This window comes from Leuresthes tenuis, unplaced genomic scaffold (assembly GCF_036924035.1).
Source record: "Leuresthes tenuis unplaced genomic scaffold, fLeuTen1.0.hap1 SCAF_8, whole genome shotgun sequence".
NCBI lineage: Eukaryota > Metazoa > Chordata > Actinopteri > Atheriniformes > Atherinopsidae > Leuresthes > Leuresthes tenuis.
In genome coordinates, this window is record NW_027325362.1 from 9,389,372 (window position 1) to 9,410,424 (window position 21,053).

At 39.7% G+C, this 21,053-nt stretch overlaps 2 protein-coding genes across 2 annotated transcripts in view; both read left to right on the forward strand.

Moving 5' to 3' along the window:
• Positions 1–3,226: 3,226 nt before the first annotated feature.
• Positions 3,227–5,726, forward strand: LOC140312557 (uncharacterized). The gene is made up of 2 exons (XM_072390340.1): positions 3,227–3,475; positions 3,920–5,726. The coding sequence occupies exons 1-2, from the start codon at positions 3,307–3,309 to the stop codon at positions 4,924–4,926; spliced, it is 1,176 nt and encodes a 391-aa protein (XP_072246441.1). The 5' UTR covers positions 3,227–3,306; the 3' UTR covers positions 4,927–5,726.
• Positions 5,727–11,424: 5,698 nt separating this feature from the next.
• LOC140312878 (equilibrative nucleoside transporter 1-like) overlaps positions 11,425–21,053 on the forward strand; it is a 40,422-nt gene continuing 30,793 nt past the window's right edge. Inside the window, exon 1 of the mRNA XM_072390746.1 lies at positions 11,425–11,515. The gene's annotated coding sequence lies outside the window, so the exon portion shown is untranslated. The remainder of the gene's footprint in view (positions 11,516–21,053) is intronic.

Sequence of the window (21,053 nt, forward strand, 5' to 3'; positions counted from 1 at the left end):
TTAACAAACTCTGTCATGTTTAGTAGCTTTCATGCTTGCCGTGTAAGCAACTCCAGTAGTTATAGTTTTAGATTTTACTTGTGTTGCGGGATATAGGGTTTGATAAATACAATATTGGCCAAAATAAAATGAAATTATTCATCCAAATCTACTTTTTGTAGGAATCAGCACCCAGAATGAGAACTTTCAATGCCTCAGATTTAATGTGTGTTGCATTAGTAGTCAGTCTTTATACAAATATGTCCACATTAAAACACAGTATAGTGCAATAATTGTGTCACGATTATGTGACAAGAAAAAGTTAATCAGGTTGAATTAATTAAAAAACACACAATCCCATTTCAGAAATTAAATTAAGAAAAGTTTGGAAAAGCAGATAAATTTGTCCAATAACTTCACAGTTTCAACAGCTCAGAGGCTGCACATTCATGATAATGTAGCATACACTTGTCACCTGTAGTAGTATTCAATATTCAGCTATTTTAGCAGTGCCATAGTGTAGAAATTCTTGGTCAAAATTAAAATCCTGTACTTAAAACTATACTTGAGGAAAAGCATATACCAGAAACATGTGCAGAATATATCAGAAGTCGAAATAAAAAAAATAAAAAAAAACTGAAAAGCCTTTATCACGCAGCCCAAATAAACTGTAGCTGATTAATAATCGTATTAACAATAATTTTTGCAGGTGATTTATGTGGGACTTTATAGACTGTGAAATCGGACTGTTAAATATATGCGTGTTAAAGGTGTAAAAAAAATACAGTAAAAGTTTAAAGTAGCAACAAATGGAAAAATTCAGTGTCTTTTACCGAATCCCCATTAACCTCCACATGTACTGTAGAGTGCCTGATGTGAAGTTCAATGGCTATACAAACAAGGAAAGGAAAACACGAGAAAATAAGTGAGAAAATATTTTCAAAATGGTCAGCAGTCCTTATTTGAATATGTGAAGATGACATCTGGGAACAGCAGCGGGATGTTGCAACTTAAATTTCCATACTTACAGTTCACATTTACATTTTAAAGTCAGACAGTAGCATCAATCACCCGTTACACATAACTCAACAGAACCGCTTTGTTCTCCTATGCAGGCAGCAGGAATTTAACTGAAATAGTCTTCTTGAATCTCCTTCACCGATGTGCGAGACTGTTGTTGTCAGTTCCATTTTGAGTTATTTAGCTCCCTCTAGCGGTGTTTATTAATACATGCAAGTTCTATCTATCTATCTATCTATCTATCTATCTATCTATCTATCTATCTATCTATCTATCTATCTATCTATCTATCTATCTATCTATCTATCTATCTATCTATCTATCTATCTATCTATCTATCTATCTATCTATCTATCTATCTATCTATCTATCTATCTATCTATCTATCTATCTATCTATCTATCTATCTATCTATCTATCTATCTATCTATCTATCTATCTATCTAATCTCTCTCTTTCTCTTTTTTAACTGCTGCAGATGGAAATCAGCCGTGCCTCGCATCACGACTGTCCTTTCATCTCCTTTGAGCTCAGCGTGGGACAGATGGTCAGCTGGGTGGATGAGAGGAAGCAGTGGGAACACTGGGTAGCGGGTCGTGACTGAGCCTTACATTAACAAACTAATGTTATGCAGTCATTTCCACAGCGACCTCACTGTATAAAAACAATCAGACTTGGCTCAATCAGCGCATACTGCTGGAGTTCTTCACAGTCATCTGTTTCCAACAGATCATATCAAAGGAAACTGGAGGGTGAGAATCGTTGTCATGTTTGCTTTTGCATCTCCGTTTAATTTTCTCCTCCCATCCTATATTAATCCCATAATTATTCCAAATATTATTACTTCCGCTGCAACTGGCAGCAGAGTTTGGAACAGAGTTATCTGAATCTGTCCTCATAGAAACAAAACTCAAATATAAGGGGAGAGGTTCAAAGTACTCTCAAAGACACCTAACAGTGTTCTTACTGACTGCATGTGGATCTAAATGTCAGTAGAAATAGATGTCCTGCTCGCCAGCGAAGGAAGAAATTCTGAGCATCTTCAGCTTTATTTTAGTTTAAATCTTTTCAGGGATTTTATTGTTCCTCTGAGGCCTGTTTGTCACAATGAATTAAGCATCTATGTGTCACAATGAGGACAGGCTCTTATCAGGCTAATTTATGTTTAAAATCTGAATTAGCTTTTTAATATTACCTCTATCTATGTGTACCTCAGTTCATTTTCTGTTTCAATTTCTGATTCATTTCCTCATCGTTTGATCCCAAAGTCTTGTAGGGCAGCTAACATCCAAAGAAGAACTTTGGTATGTCCTTCAATTAGATTTTATTAAGTCCACAATAGCTGATTATTTTGAATCGTAAAGAATCAAAACAGTTGTTTGCCATTGTAAAGAAAGAAAATCAGTTGAACTAAAAAATAATAAAGTCTTTGTGTACAGTTATTGCTTTGGGCTGTCTTTGTGGCAGCTGACTGTGGCATTTCAGACCTTGTTCCCAGGTCTCTATTTATTTGGGACCACTTCATCCTGTTTTATATCTGCACATTTATAGTTTTTATAGCATTCAGCTTGCATTACAGCTCCTTAATTTTCGAGAGTCTGTATATATATCTAGATTATGTATATATATCTATATTGTCTATACTTAATACTCTGCACCAACTACACCAAGTCAAATTCCTTATAAGTGCACACCTACTTGGCGATGAACTTCAATAAATTCTGATTCTGATTCTGGGGTTATACAATTATAATTGTCTTTTTTCAAACAGTCCTCTGCTGATTTTTACTTGTTTTAAGACAGATATAACATTCAAAATAAAAAACACAGATATAAATGCATGCACAAAAAACACAGTAGTGTAGCTATTTGTTGTAAAACAGAAAGCTAAGGGTCTTTACATTTTAATTTCTTATTAAGAGATTTAACCTAGGCGAGTGAGGAAGGTATACATAAAATAAATGTGGAATTTAGAATTACATTTGTCCTGCAAGAGGAAATCCCAAATGTTGTGGAGTAAAAGAGTAAACTGTAGCGCAGTTCTGGGAAATAGTATTTAACAGACACTATAGCATATTAACGTAGATATGATATATAATACATCATCTACAAATATAATAGATCATTCAGAGAAGGAACGGATGGGGAGGTGTAAGGACCACTTTGACCTGCAGGGGGCAGCACATGCGCACTGTGTATCTTCGTTTACCGTTACTTCCGTAGCGCGACGGCTAACCTCCCGTAGCTGCAGTTAAATCTCCTCCTGCCGGGGTCATTCGCTTCCTCTTCCGAAACATCCTCGTTAAAATGTCTCCTCTGCTTCTCAGGGCTTTTGTGAACGAGCGGCTGACAGCGGCAGCCGAGGAAATATTTCAGGTTTTTGAAAGAACAATTGCAAAATATGAAGAAGAAGCTTCCAGCTCAAAGCAGGAGATCGAGCGGCTCAGAGGTCTGCTGCTGGAGTTTGTGAGGACAGGTATGTTTTCTGCTTATTGGATGAACTAAACTTAAGTGTCATATTTTCCGATTTACTTAATTTAATCTCTTTTCGTTGGATCTTATTCAACACTTTGAACATTTCTATCACTTATATGTCAGAGAAACAGCAAATAGCCCAAATTATTTCAGTTTCAGTGAATGAGTGTTAACTTTAACCCGAGTAAGCAATTTGTTAACTATACGCTGTAATGCGGCTGTGCTCATAAAAATACATTTGTGATTTCTAGATGTTTATTTCTGCACAGAATTTGTAATAATTTCTCCTCTGAACACATTTTATGCTGCTCTAAAAAAAACCTTATCACATATAATTACATAATAAAAGTGACATTAATATATTGAGTTTCTACCAGACAATCTTGTTCTTTATGTTTAGGCATTAAGCTCATTAACTGAAAGGTGCATTTTCTCTTTTTTTCAGACGTCGCACAGTCACCTGTCTGTAAAGACAAAGCTGTACGTGAGTCCTGTGAACAGCAGGACTGTGACCAGGAGCCGATCAACTTTCACCAGGGGGGCCCCGAGCTGCTCCACATTAAAGAGGAAGATCACGAACTCTGGTCCACTGAGCAGCAGGACAAAAGAGAGGCAGAGGTTGAGGCTGCTTTATTCCCACCCCATTCTTTTGTCTGGGAGGGAAACAAGCAGGAGGACACGAAACCGCTTCTGCAGCCCCAGAAACAAAACTGTGAATCCGAGGATGAATTTAAGGAGACGCAGAGAGATGGGAAACGGACAGAACAGTTCCCGTCACCTCTCGCCTCAAGTCTGTCTTCACATAACGAAGGAGTCCAAAATGGAGGGGATCATGAAAGAAGTGCTGCAAGTTTCACACCAGACCAAACACAGATGGAGCAAGACCAAACTCCCTTCTTCACCTCCAGAGAATCCGCCGAGTTATCCAAATTAAACTCAGGTGCACTTGACCACCGGTGCTATCTGTGCTTTAAATATTTCGCCTCCAATCATCGCTTGATAATTCATGCTTTCCGCTTTCATTCAAAGGATGCCGGTGTCACATGTGCAGTGTGTGGACGAATCTTTGAGTCCACCGAAAGTTTTGACGTGCACCTCAACTCCCACAGGAGCTCAAAATGTTGCCACATGTGCGGTAAACACTGCAACAGCACGACTGCGCTGACTGAACACATGGCCGGCCACGCAGGGGTGAAACTGCACCGCTGCCACGTGTGTGGGAAAGAGTGCAGCCGCAAGGGGGATTTAAAGATACACATGAGGATTCACACGGGCGAGAAGCCTTTCTGCTGCTCTTTCTGCTGCAAACGTTTCACCCACAGCGGACACCTGAGGAAGCACATGAGAAGCCACACGGGAGAGAGGCCGCACAGGTGTGAGGTCTGCGGCAGAGGCTTCCAACAGAGCGCACACCTGAAATACCACCTAAGAACTCACACTCAGAAATACTGACGGACGTTCTAAAGAACTGAAATGTTCTAAAGAGAGAGCTTTGGTGAAAGAAGTAGAATGGGAGCATTTGAGAGCCTCCCTCGCAGGATGTGACATGACTATCAGCTGCAATAACTCACCTGTGCCGTCTTTTAAAGAAAGTGTCTGAAAGATGAGATTGAGGTCTGAATTTAAAGAATGTTCGTAAATGGGCTGGAAACACAAATGAAGTCAAATTTGGATTCTACAGCTGCTTTAACAAAAACTAATTTCTTACACGTCCAAACCAGAGAAACATAAATGAGTACGCTAAATAAAACCAATGGCAGGCTTTTCTTTCTTTAATTTAAGACTCCGTAGTAAAAACTTTAAGGTTTGCTTTGGAATATTTTTACTTCTTTCTGAACGTGAAATTGAATAATGTGATGAACTCACAGTGATCATCACTGTTGACACGGCCGGTGTTCTGGAAGCTTTTCAGTTAACACGTCTGCTGACATCAAGAAAATAAAGACTCTCTTTGTTATAACTGCTTTTATATTACAGAATTAGATTTTTTTTTTGCTGCTTTAGTCCAAACTGCTGCACATTCAGGACGAATCTGAACATGAACACGAGGAACTGCTCCTCTCTCCCACAGCAGCGTCTTGTGTTATCATAGAACTTTTTTTTTTTTTCAAAAACAGCTACTTATTAACGGCTTTCTAAAGACAGCAGTAAATGGTCGGCACTTATCTTATTTTAACCCCGGACCCTGCTTCACGGTGTTGTAGTTACTCTCACGAGGTGGTGGAGCTGCTCACCAGCCATCAGGAGCAACTGCCAAAAGCCCCAATGGTTTCCGTTCTGAAGGTTTATGTTACCTGTTTGGAAGCTTCCTGTTTTAAAGAACTAAACAATTATCCAATTTGAGGCGAATTAGCAGAAAGTTTTGTCTTCTTTTCTGTTTTTTTTGTTCTTAAAGTTTTTGCTCCAAGCAATATTTTTATTTACTGGAAATATTTGGACACTGACATTATTTTAGCTATTTATTAAAATATGTTCAAGGCACAGGTATGTGATCAATTTAAGCTCCACGAGGACCTTGTACATGTGTTTCTTTCCTTGTGATGCCAGACTTTTACAGCAGCTGTGGATCTTTTTGTCTTTAGTTTCATCTTCTTCAATGAATGTGAGGGATTGATTCAAGTTCAAGTCAAGTGATTCACTCACAGCTGCAGAATAATGCACTTTCTTACCCTCAAAAACTCCTGGGTTACACAGTTTTCTTTGAGTCGTCGTTTGTACTTTGACAATTTTTTTTTGCTGCATCTAAGAAGACGTTACATCTATACACTTCAGAATAAATCCAGCTGCTTCAATAATGTCTCCAATTTTAAAAATGCCTGCCACTGAATACTGATGGACCAAAGTTTCATGCTTACTTTGCTGCCATGTCGGACTTTAGTTGTTCTTTATGAATCAGCACAGATAAGTTGCTTCAATCCCAGTTAAAAATGGATGATGAAGGATTGAAGACAGGATCAAACACTACAAGTCCAACATTTTTGGAGCTTCTGATGTCGTGTGAGATGATGGTGTCCATGAAGAAGATTAAATTGTCCACATGCAACAAGTGTAAAACCCATATTCTCTCACTCATGTTCATTTTATAGATGGATGCAGTTTTCTGGTGGAAAAATAAAGCCCACCTCCAAACATTCTCCTCACCGTGTTTGATGGTGTTTTTAAACCTGTTTTGAATGTCAATTTTAGTGGCAAACCAAAGAATACTTCTGAATATTCAGAACTGCTCACACTATTTTAGATGAGTTTTTTCAGAAATGTTGTAGACAAATACATAAATTTGCACATATCTGATAAAATTACATTTCAGAGTGTTATATACATTTATTTAGTGTTTAAATGAGTGTTGAAGATGTTACTAATTTGTAAGGAATAAAATACACCAGTAGGGGGCACTGCAGGAACCTTTAACTTTGTGGCGTCTAATACAGAAGAGATTTCTACCGTTTGACTGTGTTTTTGAGCACATCATTGTTCAAAATTGTCTCACAAAAGAACAACTTTATTATCTAAACTCAAAAGTATCTTTTAATATCATCAAACTTTTATTTAAACAAAGCACCTCCTGCAAAAGTTTAATTACAAGTGTTCTGTTTTGTGCAAAGTGTTCATTCCTCATTGCGTTGTGCAAAGGTTTTACTTCAAATGCCATTTTTCTGTATAAAAAAACAGCAGCTGCCTATTTGAACAGTCACCAGATTTATGACGCTCCATGTACAGAAGCAAAAGGCTCTTCGAAGCAGCTGGCCCAGGTTTGAGTCCCGGTTTGGGCTCTTCTCTGCAGGTCGTCCCCTCTTTCTTTGCCCCCGTCTCCAGTCCAGCAAAATTAAAAAAGACAACAAAAAAAGTCAGCAGATCTGAGCCATCAATCCATGACTTTGTGCTTAAATCAAATTGCCGTAAAGACCCCAAAAAGCTCAAGTTGGAGTGCTTTCAGGTGGCCTCAAAATCTCATCCAGAGCAGAGCTGAAATAGGGACCTCTGTTTGGCGAACTGCTTCAGGCGATCCAGATTTTCAGATAGTGGAGCTAAAGAGCTAATCAGGCCTCTGTGACCCTCAAGCCTAAAACTAACTACCCTAATCTGTTTATGCAAACACTCCCAAAGACCCAGGATAACCAGTAAATGCCCCTGAATTCTTGGGAAGAATTTCCCACATGTCAGGTCATGTCTAGCACTAATGAGGAGTAAATGACTCAAACCTAATCAGATGATTTATTTAAAGAAAAACTGGTCTGGCCTTTTTAAAGTCACTAAATAATTGACAAAACAGGTCTGATATACAGTGTGGCATCAGACTACTGTACCATAACAGTGTTTAACCTAGTTTATGGCTATTTGAGAAAATTATCTCATATTTTTCTGGAAAAAATCTGGTCAAGAGGTTAATCTTCTGTGATTTAAATGATGTAAAACTCAAAAGAACTGAAGGGATTTTCTTTATGTAGGTCAGAGTGTGTCTCCCTTGAACGCACGAGAAGAGGAGTTGCCTTGACAGCTTTTATTTGTAGTCTATGTGAAAAGTGACATTTTGAACCCATAAAGAATTTCGATGGAACTCAGCCACCATCAGGAATTCCACAATCCATCTGCCTGCATAATTGGGTCACAGAGTTACTCAACAACCCACCCAGCAAAGTCTCTGCACAGTACCGAGTGAGGCCAGAGTATTTGAGGGGGCAATACAGATGTGGATGGAGGAGAGAGTCCTCCCTCAGGGTTGGGTTTTGTGCGAAGGAGGACAGCAAACATCTGGCAGACATGGAATACATGTACATCAAACTCATCAACTGGCAGGAAGTCTGGCAAGGGATTGCTGTCCCACATTTGTTTAAATGTGGCAGTAAATGGGAGGAGATACTTGTGCACAAACAGCTTTATTTTATTTGACTGGGCTGTGGATTGTGTTAGATCCATGGTGTAAACTCGAGGGCAGTTTGTTTTCTTGGAAAAAAATCTTGAGCAAGGCCAGATGATACGTTGATCTTATTGTTTACTGTCTATTGCTGATCCTAGTGTGTACAAATCACATGCAGGACCTTTTGTGGCACGAGGAGCTCGTCTATTAAAAGCAGAGAGAGTGAGTGGTGCTGCTGTTTCCTTACATGCCCCTGTTCAGGCTTCCAAATGTGATGACTGCATCATGCAGAAGCTAACTTGTAATCTACCAAATAAATCATGGACAGTGGAACAAAAACAACTTAACAGTGTGTACCCACTCTACTGCAGAGCACTTTGTAAAGAAGACCATATTTATTACCAAAAATGGATGTGATATTTAGTCCTGCATTCTTTTGAGTCAATAATGAAATGCATGGATGCCCGATGTCTGTGGCATGGGATTTGTATTAGTAATGAAAAGCTTTGAGATTAAATATAAGAAGGGCAAATACTTGTGAGGTCTCCGAAGTTTGACATCCAACGTGTTTTGCTAACTTCGAAAAAGCTTACGACTGAGTTTCCTGAGGGAGTCTGTAGATGTACCTCAGGAAATACGAGAGGCCAATGCCACTACCGTGGGCCATCGTGGGTACCCTGTACCACCTGAGTAACATCTGTGTTCGACACCAATTCAGACGTGCTCATTGTGGGTGTGGGACTTTGGCACTGCATAATCACTTGAGTGGTATACGAGTGGCTGATGCATCTGGAATTTGGCTCGGCACCTCTGAATTAGAGGCCATGTATCTCTAGTTGAAAAAGATGCTCTCCTCAGGTGAAGTGAGAGAGTTTTCTCAAGATTTAGTAACTTGGGTATGAAGGGGAAAAGGACCATCAGATTGACTGTAGGTTGGCAAAGCTCTCAGTTTACCAATAAGCTTGTGTCTCTACCCTCAGTCATGGCACTGAATGTGGCATAATAACCACAAAGAACAACAGCTGAGTTTTCTCTGCAGCGTGCCTGCGCTTCCTTTCAGATGTTGAATGAGATGTTCAGTAAAGCCTTTTTTTATGCTGGTCAAAAAACCCCTCTATCACCCATTAACATTAGGCTGTTGAGTGCAATGGGAAATTAGTTATTTGCCATTTAATCAGACATCAAAGTGCAGTTGTCTCACAGGTTTTTATCAGGTCAGACAAGCATAGAGAGGAACAAAACACCTGAGCTCACATGCTGACTTTCAATGAGAGTGCTGCAGGCCACAAGATTTTGCACAGCTCAAGTTTTCTTTAAAGAAGCACACATTTACCGACTGCAATGTCTCACATGGAGGCTCTGACACTGACAGGAACAACTCGTGGACATAAATAGACAAGACGGATCAATTTTACCTGCCGTCAAGACAACAGGCAGCTCAGTCTTGGTCCTACTGTTTGATGCTGACTGCCATAGTCCGGTCAAAAGGAATAAACAAGTCTAATTAGTCATGATTATCAGAAACTGTGGTCAAACACACCCTGCAGGATACAATGTAATGCCATCCCTTCATTTTGTGGCAGTTTTCCCTTGGGAGGTAGTGGTAATTACCAGTCCGGTTACTGAAAGATTAATAGCCTCCGGAGCACTGAGGATAAACCACTGCTGAAAATGTATTGTAAGGATGTAATCGACCTGTTTTATCAGGTGTTCCCACATTTAGAATTAAGCACATCACTTCTGGTGTGAGTGAAAACAGTATAGTCTAAGATAGGCTTAGAGTAGAGCTGCTGCTCCTCATACTGAGAAAGAGCCAGTTATGGTGGTTCAGGCACCTGATACGGATAGGCCTCCTCTGCGCCTTTAGAGGTTTTAGAGGCACAGTCAGAAAAGGGATGTACCCAAGAATGACCCAGCACTCACCCCCTACTGGGCTTGGGAGCAGCTGATGAGACAGAAAGAGCAGGAAGGGACCAGGTCTGTTCCCCATTCCTACCGCTGCCTGAAATAGACTATGTGGTTTAGAGAATAAATGGACTGATAGGTGGCATATCTAATGTCAGGAAAATTCCAATATCCTTAGTTTAAACTTTAGTATGAAAATGAGAATGGCACATTTTTACATGCCTTTTAATTAATGTCAACATCTGACAGAGACCCATTATGATAATGTGTTAATCACATACAGGAAGGACCTCTTACTCTTTCCCACTAGGTAAAAAAATATGCACATGATCAGTAGTCGTGTCTGCAATTAGCCCAAATCTAATGTCATAAACTCACTTCCTTCTTCATTACCTTCGATGATCATCAGATTGCTCTCACAAGAGTGTTATTCAGTCTCCTCCAGATTTTAACATCAGGGAAGAATCCAACTGCACTTTGAAGATTGGTTCATTTTAACCCTCAAAACATTTTAATCACATGTTTATGAAGAGGAAAAAAGCTATGTAACAGCAAATAAGCTTTCTGTAATGTCTTCTGGATGCTTTTTTTCTTTAGCGATATTTGAACCACAGTGTCTCTTAAGATTCAGTGGCGTGTACAGACTTTTTGAAGGCCCCCCCTGTGCACGCCACTGCTTAAGATGATACTCACACTGACTTCTTACTAATGACTCAAAAAAAATAACAATTAAAGAAGAGTCAACAAGCAGTTTTTCATCAAAATGCATGGAGCAAAACAAGCTTTTAGCATTGGAATGTAATCCATAGGACACTGGCTTCCTCTGACTGTTTTATACTCCTGACCTGACAGCTGATCAATAAAATCAATACATGAATACGTGGCCACAGTTGTTTGTAATGGATTATCTTGTAAACTGGAGCAGAGTGGCGGAGTTACTAGAAGCAGTTACTGGTTTGTTTTAAGAATAAAGAGCTTGTGACATTATTTCACCCCCTTCCTCTGACGCATGTTTTACAACAATCATAATCTGGTGGTTTACTGGTAAAAATCCAAAGTAACCAGCTGGCCTGCTATTTGTCGGAATCTGGTCCAGTGAGAGACCCCCCACCCCACCCCACAGCCTTGCAGCCTGTGTGTGTGCCAGCTGCATGATTACGGAGCGTTGAGTTTTGCAGCTGAACGAGGCGAGAGGAAAGCAGACGAATGCATGCATCAACGTTTCAGCCCACTAACCGACGTGCTCACATGTGAGAGTGTTGCAGACCGGTTTGTCCGAGGGTAAGTGTGCGTTTCTCGTGCGTCGGCAACGTACCGTCAGTGTGAGTAAAGAACGGTGCGCAGACTGCTGACACAGCCTGTCAAAAAGAGCTCGGGGGGTGAGGCGCGTGGAGTGCATGGGATGACCACAAAGTGAGTGTCATTGTCATGTGTTTGCAAACTCAGAAAATGCAGATATTTAGTTTAGAGGAGATTATGTAGAGCCGGTGGAGCTCCTGCTTTAGAAACGGTGACAAGGTCAAATGGTCACAAATTCGCACTGCGCTGCGCTGCTTAGACGTGACTGGCGCGTCATGTCCTCAATGCGCTGAAAGTGCGCCAGATGATGTGTGACAGAGGGCATCTGCTGAGAGCTATTCTTGACTTGTTATACGATACAGTCTGAATGCAGCTGCTTTTAGCATATCTCCTGCATCCATGTTGTGATAGCTGCAGAGGAAGTTGAAAGAAGAGATGGTTTTGGACTCAAAGTTGCTGGCCAGAGGTTGAGCCCTAAACACAGTTTGAGCTGGGGCATCACAGCGGGCAACAGTGTGAGAATATAGATCCGCTGCGCACACACTGCACAGCAGCAGATAACATGAAAGAGCTCCAAGAATAGACCCCACTGAGCTAAAACTACTACTGTATCATGTAAACACCAAACAGCATGTTGTCAATGCACACAAACAGTGTTTCAAACTACTCTTTGCAGAAAATGCTTTATGTAATGTTGGTGGAGTGAGATAACTTTTGAAGTCGGGCATGTGGCTTTGAGAAAGCTGTTGTTCTGGCTGTGGTTAGATGTTCTGTTGATGTCAGTTTTCACCTGCTGTGAACGCTGCTGGGCTTGAAAACAGGAGAGTTTAAGATGCTCAGCTCAGGATCAACAAGCTGATGTGGCTAAAAGCTCAGTTAGTTAATCAATAGAACAATTGATTGAGAGGATTTTCAACTTTAACAGTTTGGAATGTATCTCCCTACAGTTGTAGGATATAACACTGCTGATTAAAAAAAAAAAATCTCTGTGTGAGCCCTGCAAATGTACGGCTGTACGCATACATTTATTTTCAAGTTGAAGAGGCCATAAAGACACCATCGAAAGCCCACAAAAATGTCAAGCTACCAGAAAGCAAAACAGTGTAGTGAGGGGGCTGGAAACTAAAGTCTTAAACTTTTGTATCCCAAGGGCAGTTTCAGGCCAAAGAATGTGCAATGGCCAAAGTCAGTGGCCTGCAAAACGAGTCAGAAGCAAATTGTTTTAAGGTTCACAAACTAATCTAATATTGCTTTGTTTCCATCTTGGTTAGAAATTCTGTACTGACAAATTTGGGCCTTGAGAAAGTCAGAATTGGCTCTTTTGCCTAACATTTTATAGACTAAAAAGTAGGCACAATCATAGCAGAAAGGGTGACTAGCTATCCTAACTTTTAGTTGTCACTATAGGCCCACTCTCTGAATGTAAAACTGAGACACAACCGTGACACATAGCTGCAGCTATTTATGGCAACCACAATTAGATAAGAGAGTATATATGATAAAAAACTAATCAAAGGCAACAAACCCAGATAAAAAATCTGCCATATTCTTCTGGTGAAATTGAAGAGAAAATTACATTTTCACTTCATCTAATCAGGCTTTACTTGCTCTGCAGTTAAACATATGCGTGGTCTGAAAAATTAGTGAGATGCACCCATAAATACCAATTTGTGTGTACGAAAAGGTAGACATTGCACCAATTACTTATGTATCTGGGCTCTGGATTGGGACGGCAAAATGCTAAACTGAAATCTTCAAAAATGGCAGTTCACAAACCAGAAAATGATGTGACAATGACTATATCTGTATTCTATTTGTGTCTAAGGGTTTTTACCAGAAATAAGAGTACATTTATATTACAGGGTATTTAATGAGAACTAAAGTGCCTAGAAAAAGGTTACAATCCATAGATGTTACAATCTTAAAGCATAAAATGCCATATGTAAATTCAGATGACAGCCCCGCTGATAGCTCTGTAATCAGCCTTCAGCACTGTTTTTACCGTAACACAGTTGCAACTTCCTTTTTTGCAGCTCTCTCAAACACTTGATGTTCCACCGGCACCTTGTGTTCCTGAGACAATTAAACTGCTCTAATTAGATACTGTGATAAGCAGGCAGGGGCAGCGACACATGGTGCAAAGTACATATGCAGCAGTGTAATATGATGCAGGAGAGAGAAAAGTGGTTGATCAAAACTGGGTCATTAAATGTGTCACTGTGTTTGCAGCCAAGTACCTGTCAGCCTGCAAGGTCATTGATACTGGTGAATCACCAGAGCTGGCGTGAGCAGGCACACACACAAGAGCAGACCTAATTCTATAAGGTCACACCAGTTTGGTTTTTTATTTTAGGTGTCTTTGTTTGGAGTATCAGAATTGTGGAAATGTTCCTCTCCACCCCCTTAGTCATTTTAAAATGGATTCGACAGACGGCCTCTTAAGACTTAAGACTGATCTCAAGTGGCACCTACAGGTTCATATTTGTAATAACTGAAGGATGCATGTCCTGTGATGGTTGGCAGCCTGTCCAGGGTGTACCTTGTTTTATTGCCCAATGTCAGCAGGGATAGACTCCAAAGACAGTAAAAACACACCCAAGCCTGCAGATTATGATGGTTATATTCCAGGGAAAATTCATGTATTTGTTGCTCACATAAAAGTGTGTGTGCAGTCTTTTCAGATGTTTGATTGCAGTGTCATGTTCTGAATGATAACCAAGGTGAGGTCTTGGAGGATGAATGGTATATAATAAAAAGGAGGACCTTTACAGAAAGGATACAGAAAAGTATTCAAGCATATTTCCTCAGAAAATAAGTTGTGTTACAGGTCCGTTTAGTTTAAACCCACTGGAATGTTATCTCGTTAAGTTTCATTAGTAAATGATCTCAGGTTTGTTTTTACATCTTGAATAAAACATCACCTATGAGCTTGTTAAGTGTAGAGGGGGCAGATTGGGGTCAGGTTGGCTTCTATCAACAAATATTCACACTGATTTGTAATCAACACTTTTTATGTATATTTCATAAAGAAAATGGACCAGTCTTGTAATGTTTTTGTTTGAAGGCCGAAAGGGTTAGAAAGCAGGGAATGAAAGTTATGGTTACATAACCTCGTATGTTGTTTCAGGGAAACTCCTAGAAATAATCAGAAACATATGTTTGCCATTTTAACCTGTCAAATAATATCGGAACATTGTAAGAGTGCCAGAGGCTTGAAATTTTTGGTGCTAGATGGTTTCCACTTGTTTGGCACATTTTGATATTATTCTACAAAGTGGATAACAGATTCAAACCACAATCAGCCACATGAAAGACAGCTACACTACACTATCCAGTTCCAAATACATACATACATTTAGAATGAAAGTTACAAAGGATTTGTCTTAAAAAAGTGCCACTGGAGCTTCTGCTCATAGTCTCTAAAGTTAGTTTTGGACCAGTCTTTGTCTATGTGTTACTTTAGGTCCAAGGAACTTTAATCAAGGATCTATAAAATTCCTCCAGATTTGGGGCTCCTGCTGTGTCAGAGCTGCTGTTCTGACTACTGTTCAAAAGGAGGAAGTGCATTCCAGCTTCATTCGTTGGAAATATGGAAATGCTACACGCTTCTGCTGATGTTTGGGGTTTTTTGTGCTTTTCATGTAGGGCAGAACATAGCAGAGGGTATATTTAACGCTCATCACTGGGCAGGCCTGATGCTTTGAAGTGTAGCAACGATCAGTCATGAGATCAGAAACGATTGGTCAGGTGATCTGATTAATTGGTGCCTCATTCACTTTGTTGACGTATGACATCACCCCATTCAAAGTGAGCGAAAAGTGACACAGATGACACCTGAAATGTGTATTGAGAATCCAGCCTAACTGTGTTGAGACAATCACAAATCAGTGATTCATTTTTCAGTTCCACTGCTTTGTTCTCATGATCCCCTCTCTACCCGTGTTCTTCCTCAAGCTCAGCTTGCATTGCACACTTGGTCTCCCCCAGCTGATTGAACGGGGCATAATTTTATTAACAAATATTTACAAACAGGAACAATGACTTCTGCCTTACAAATTCAACAGATTTACAAGAGTTGTACCAGAGACTGACTGAGATGAATGAGACAGAAAATAACAGTGAGGAAGAAACTTGGAATATGCAACCAATCAGAAATCTTCAATGCAGTACTAAAATAACTTCAAGACTGGGACAGTTTTAGGGGGTAAATTGTGTCCCTGGTGTTCTGTTTAGCCTTTGTAAGGCCCTAAAAGAGTCATCAGACACTCCCCAATCCATTTGGATAAAGGGCGATTAATGTCAGAGCTGATTAAAACTTGTGTGGTATTTCTTCTCAGGGGTAATTGCAGGTTAACTAAACGCCCCACCCAGCAGGTTTATATACACAGCTGAGTGGAGCTATGGTTTCAGCTCAATGTCAGGTAATGTCAGGTCATTAGTTCAGTTTTTATCATCCAACATAGTTCTAGCTCAGTTATAGGCTATTTTGTGTTAAGTGTTTTGACAAATTCAAACTAACATATCGTATGGATTGTTTTGTACTTGTATGCTTTTATTAAAGCCTTTTCTGTGTGTATCGCTTGGTGCATCGGAGCCCTAAGTATGGCCAAATTCTCTGCACAGAAGTCTGTCAGTTACTTGAAAGGGGATTTTGTCAGATTAATAACTTGGATTTGATTATAATGAATGAGAGCAGCTTAATTGGGTATTCTTCTGTATATATTTATATATGCTTGCACTTTATTGTTTACACAAAAAGATGCAAAAAAACCCCAAAAGAAGCAGAAGCGATTCAATCCCCAACCACATAATCCTTTTCAAAAAGTCCAATTTTCGTCAGACTAAACACAATAATTCAGTTTCTTCAAGTGTCGTCAATGTAAATATGTTTCAGAAAAATGAAAATAGCAAACAGCTTTTGCTTAGGCTGAATAACTTCTAAAGTCTTCTTTTATCTTGTGTAATGGCAGATGGAGACTCAGCAGCTCACAGTCGCAGCTAATAGCAGTAAAGGAGCTGCTTGCCGACTTGTGGTTTAAGCTCCAATGCTAAATTCTCTTTAATATTTGAAGTTCTGAAGCCCTTGTGGATTGATAAATTGATCTAAACAGCAAATTTTTCCAGACTTGTGCTACGAGTGGTTAACGTCACAGTTAAAAACCCACTGATTTACTACCTGCACGTTGCTAAGGAGGCCCCCTTTGTTACCAGCAGTCTAGAGCTCTGCTGGTAACAAACAGAGCACTACAGTTTGACCAAAGCGAACAATCCAAACTTAAACAGGGGTCTTTGTGTACTAGTTTAATTAAAGAACAAATTAACAGCAAGAAAAGCATCTCTGATTTCTAAACTTTACTATCAAAGCTTTATAAAACTCAATCTTTGTACAGCCATGCAGTTTGAATGACTTCAGGGATCAACTCTCTCTTAACAGAAAATGCTATAGCAAAGTTGGTCCACAGTGCAAAACATCGCCATTCACAATATTTGTATATCTGACCTCATTACACACAGGTTTGACCTCCACCCACATTTTCGCTATGTATCACTGGATGATGTCATCCTTCACCTGCAGCATCCTCCGATATGAAAACATGTTGCACAACTTTTATTTGGCTTTCCCTGAGACCCATTTGACACAACCCTTTTACTTTCTTTCTCTGCTCTCACTCATGAATGATTAGAGACAGAAAAATATGCAAGTCATATTAACATGTTTTAATATTTCGAGTAATGACGTTATTGTCAAGTAACTTTGAGGCTGGCCTGCACAAAAAGCACTATTTTTGAATGGATAAATGTACCTATTACACGTTTTCTTGTGAGATCAGGATGCTGTGATTGTTCAGGTGTACCTCAGGTTGCAATCAACAAGGTGAAGGTGGGAGCTTGTCCTCCCCCATGTGTCGTATGTTCAACCAGTCTAATTTCCCTCCTGTTGCTTGTAGGGGAGGTACTTTACAGGATGCCACTCCTGGTTGAATTTAAGAAACTAACAAGAGATCTATGTGCTTGTTTCGATTGGAGAACAAGCAGTGGAGAGGTTGATGGTGCTGCTTTTTAATCAGAATGACGTCTGTTGTGATCTTTTATCCAGTTCAGACATGTAGTCTGAACTGGCTCCAGCTTGGCTCCAGCTTGGAGAGATTCTCTCACAAAGAAAATAATGAGCAGAAATTATTTTGATACAGGATGTGTTGCAAAGAGCTCAGAAGTCACAAACTTACCCAGAAGTTGATCGTACTTCCCTATTTTGGAAATTAGGGTTTGACCAATTTTCTTAAAGCTAAAATCTGCCCACAGATCAATGAAATTGAGGAGTGCAGCAGTGAAAGATATATATTTTTCCACATCAATATTAACGCTCTTGACATGCACAGCAAAGAGTAATACTGTCATGTCCGAACATGATGATTAAACTGAAAGAAGACATTTTAAGAACAAACACAAGTGTGCATCAACATATTTATGAGGTTTGTGGTTTTCTTTACTCATGTAGCATTTCTCAACCTGGCTAGACTGCTTTTTTTTTCTAGATGACCACAACTTCAGCATCTTGTCAACCAACTTCATCACGCTGTCTCCTGACAGGACTCAAAAATTTGTTAAATAAACACGACTACAAATCTAGTATAAAAATAGTAGTTTTTAGTCTTTCGTGTGAGATAATGCTACAATATTAAATTAAGATCTCGTTATCCTCTTGTGGAGAGAGAATTGTTTTATTCATTATTTCTTTTGTAAAACCACCACAGTGCTGGAACCATAACAAATGAATTAATGAGTCAATAGACAGAAATAAACTGTGACATCTTGTTTATTCTAACTTTATATGAATATACATGTACCTTCTTAAATTAAACATTTAAAACATTTCTGCTTTATTTATTATAACAAGTAAATACTAACCTCTGTCAGGGTTTTGACACTCAAGCAGACTCAAATGAGATTAGGTGTTCTGCTGATGCTCCAAAGGTCCACCTTTTAAAAAATATTAAAGTTGAAGTGCATGTTGACACAACAGAGAGGTTGCTCTCCTTCACATATTTTTCTGTCCATTCAGCTGAAGGATTTAAGCTCTGCTCTAATAAAATCCTGACTTTACATTCCCAGCGTCATTTAAAAAAAAAAAATCCCCACTGAAGTAATTTATTGGCGCCTGTGGAGTGAATTTGGCTATACATGTAAGATTATCTCTTGTAGAGAAAGTTAGAACCAGCAGAATCTTGAAAGCACTGTCTCACACAGGCCAAACATTGCAGTGGCAGACGTACTTCAGTTAATAACATTCCCCTGGTGTGCATGTGTACTAGAACGAGTCTAGTTAAATGGCACAGTTGAGCTGTAACAGTTGCTTGGCTGTTTATGCAACTGACTCTGAAAAACAGATTTGTGATCAGTAGATTTATTTGATTTTTGTGAACAAGAATCCTAAAGTATGCAATAGATGATACCATAGTAGTGGTGTAATGTTACTGTTGGAAGTTCCACAGCCAGAGCGAGAGAACTTAACTCTTCCCTGATCTGTACGTTTCATTTCACATGCAGCCTTTGGGACATGCATGCGGCAGATGCTTCGCTCCTTAATCATGTGAGTGTCACACTACCATGCGGCTCATGAGCAGCTTAAAGGGGTCTGGTGTCAGCCTTGGAAATGACTTTATCTCAGCCTGTGATAAATCAGGCAGCTTTTGGAACAGATTGATGTTAAAATAGGCCCGTGGATAATCTGTGTGTTCTTGTCACTTAACTCTTTACTACTGGATTAGTTGTTTAAAAGCCCTGCACAACCTTATTTCACCCACACAAAGCTCATCTCAGATCTGTGGACAGACTTACAATAGCTTACACTTGAGGAAGTTAACACTATAAATGCTTTGGTAATCATACTTTGCCAATTAAAAAGGCAAACCCACTGAAAAATGATGCCTCTGGTGGCATCAATGCCCTGTCTTTCCAACATACTGTGCTATGACACCTGTACTTCAGTATAGCTGTCACTGTATTGTTCCCCACATTCTCATCGTGATAGCTTCCTGAGCAATTTACTTGTGAACGTGTCTTTGTGGATCTCATGGCTCCCACAAATGGTCTTCATGTTTAGTGGAGCTCTTTGAAAACAGTTAGGGTTTAATGCACTGATACTGCAGAGACTGGAAAGCACGACTGCAGCATTCTCACGCAGCAAGAAAGGAAGAACAATTGAGTAATGTTTTTCAGCTGGGTAAACAGGATGTTAAATGCTCAAAAACACCACAGCAAACAAAAAAAATAAGACCTTGCCCTTAGTTACTGGTTTGGGGTAAGTAAGGTTACTTTACCCATCTGGACAGGCCAACAGGATGGCTGTTCGCCTTCATTAAGATAAAGGATGGCCGTGGATGTACTCTGATAAGGATCTCATTCATAAAAGAGAGTCAAAGAGATCACTGAAGAGAAGGGTCCATCTTTAGCTGGCCAAGGGCTGACAGCATAATTTACAGTGGACAAAAAAATCTAAACAGCTGAGACTGTCAGCAGGGAATTCACATTTCCAGAAAAGGTTTAACAGGTGATGTTTTTCACCTCGGACAAAGAACAAAGAAAACATATCAGACAGCAAACAAACACACCAGGGACAACATGTTTGTACTGTATGTAGTGTACAAATGATGCGTGCTGTGAAGGAATGAGCTGATAAACATGAAACCCTACAACCCCACCACACATGTGCATGCTATAACGCACACTATTATAAGCAACAGCACAACAACCAGGCTCAATGCCTGGGAGTTTGTGGTAGTTTCTGAATACACTGCAGCCTTACAGTGCCTCAGTAGCAACAGGAAATTTAATCAGCTTATTTTAATGAAAGCTCCAGTATTTGAAAAATCTGTTTAAATATGCAACTTTTGGTGTAAAAATGGCATCAAAGTGACATAAAGACATAGTTCCTACTCTGAAGCACTTACTGCCTGCGTGTGACTGAGCATGTGCTGCTATGAGTCAGCTGTATGCACTCCTTGTTATTGAGCATGCTTATACATACATGCAGTATTGATATCTACACAGCAAAGAGCCTCAGTTACTATTCTCAATTAGTTGTAAAGAAAACTTCCTAATTTCTGCATCAGGTCCTGCCTCCCTCTCATGAGACGTTCTCCCTCATCTCAACCCTTGATATTTCCAGCTATGAGAGCACATCTCCAGCAGAACATCTCCTATGTGTAACACATTAACGAACAGCAACTGCGTGATAAAACGCCCACAATTTATCTCAAGATCTTCAGTGTTTCTATGAAATCATCTATAGTTTCACACATTTTGCTGTATCTTCCTCAAACACACTTCGTTCTTTTTTTTCTCTGAGCTTTTCAGCCCCCCCCCCCCCCCCCCCCCCCCCCCCCCCTTACATCTGTATATGTAAGTTTTTCCTTTTAAAACCATTTTCAATGTGGCAAAAATGAATGAAAACGACTTGTGAAGCCAGAGTCAGTCTTACGGTTTTCAAACGTGAAATAGCAGTGTAATTATAATCTAT

Bases quoted from the DNA above. Each gene is read 5' to 3' on its own strand.
- LOC140312557 (XM_072390340.1), top strand. From the start codon at position 3,307: ATGTCTCCTCTGCTTCTCAGGGCTTTTGTGAACGAGCGGCTGACAGCG. The intron at 3,476-3,919 runs GTATGTTTTCTG...TCTTTTTTTCAG, and splicing joins GCTGGAGTTTGTGAGGACAG to ACGTCGCACAGTCACCTGTC.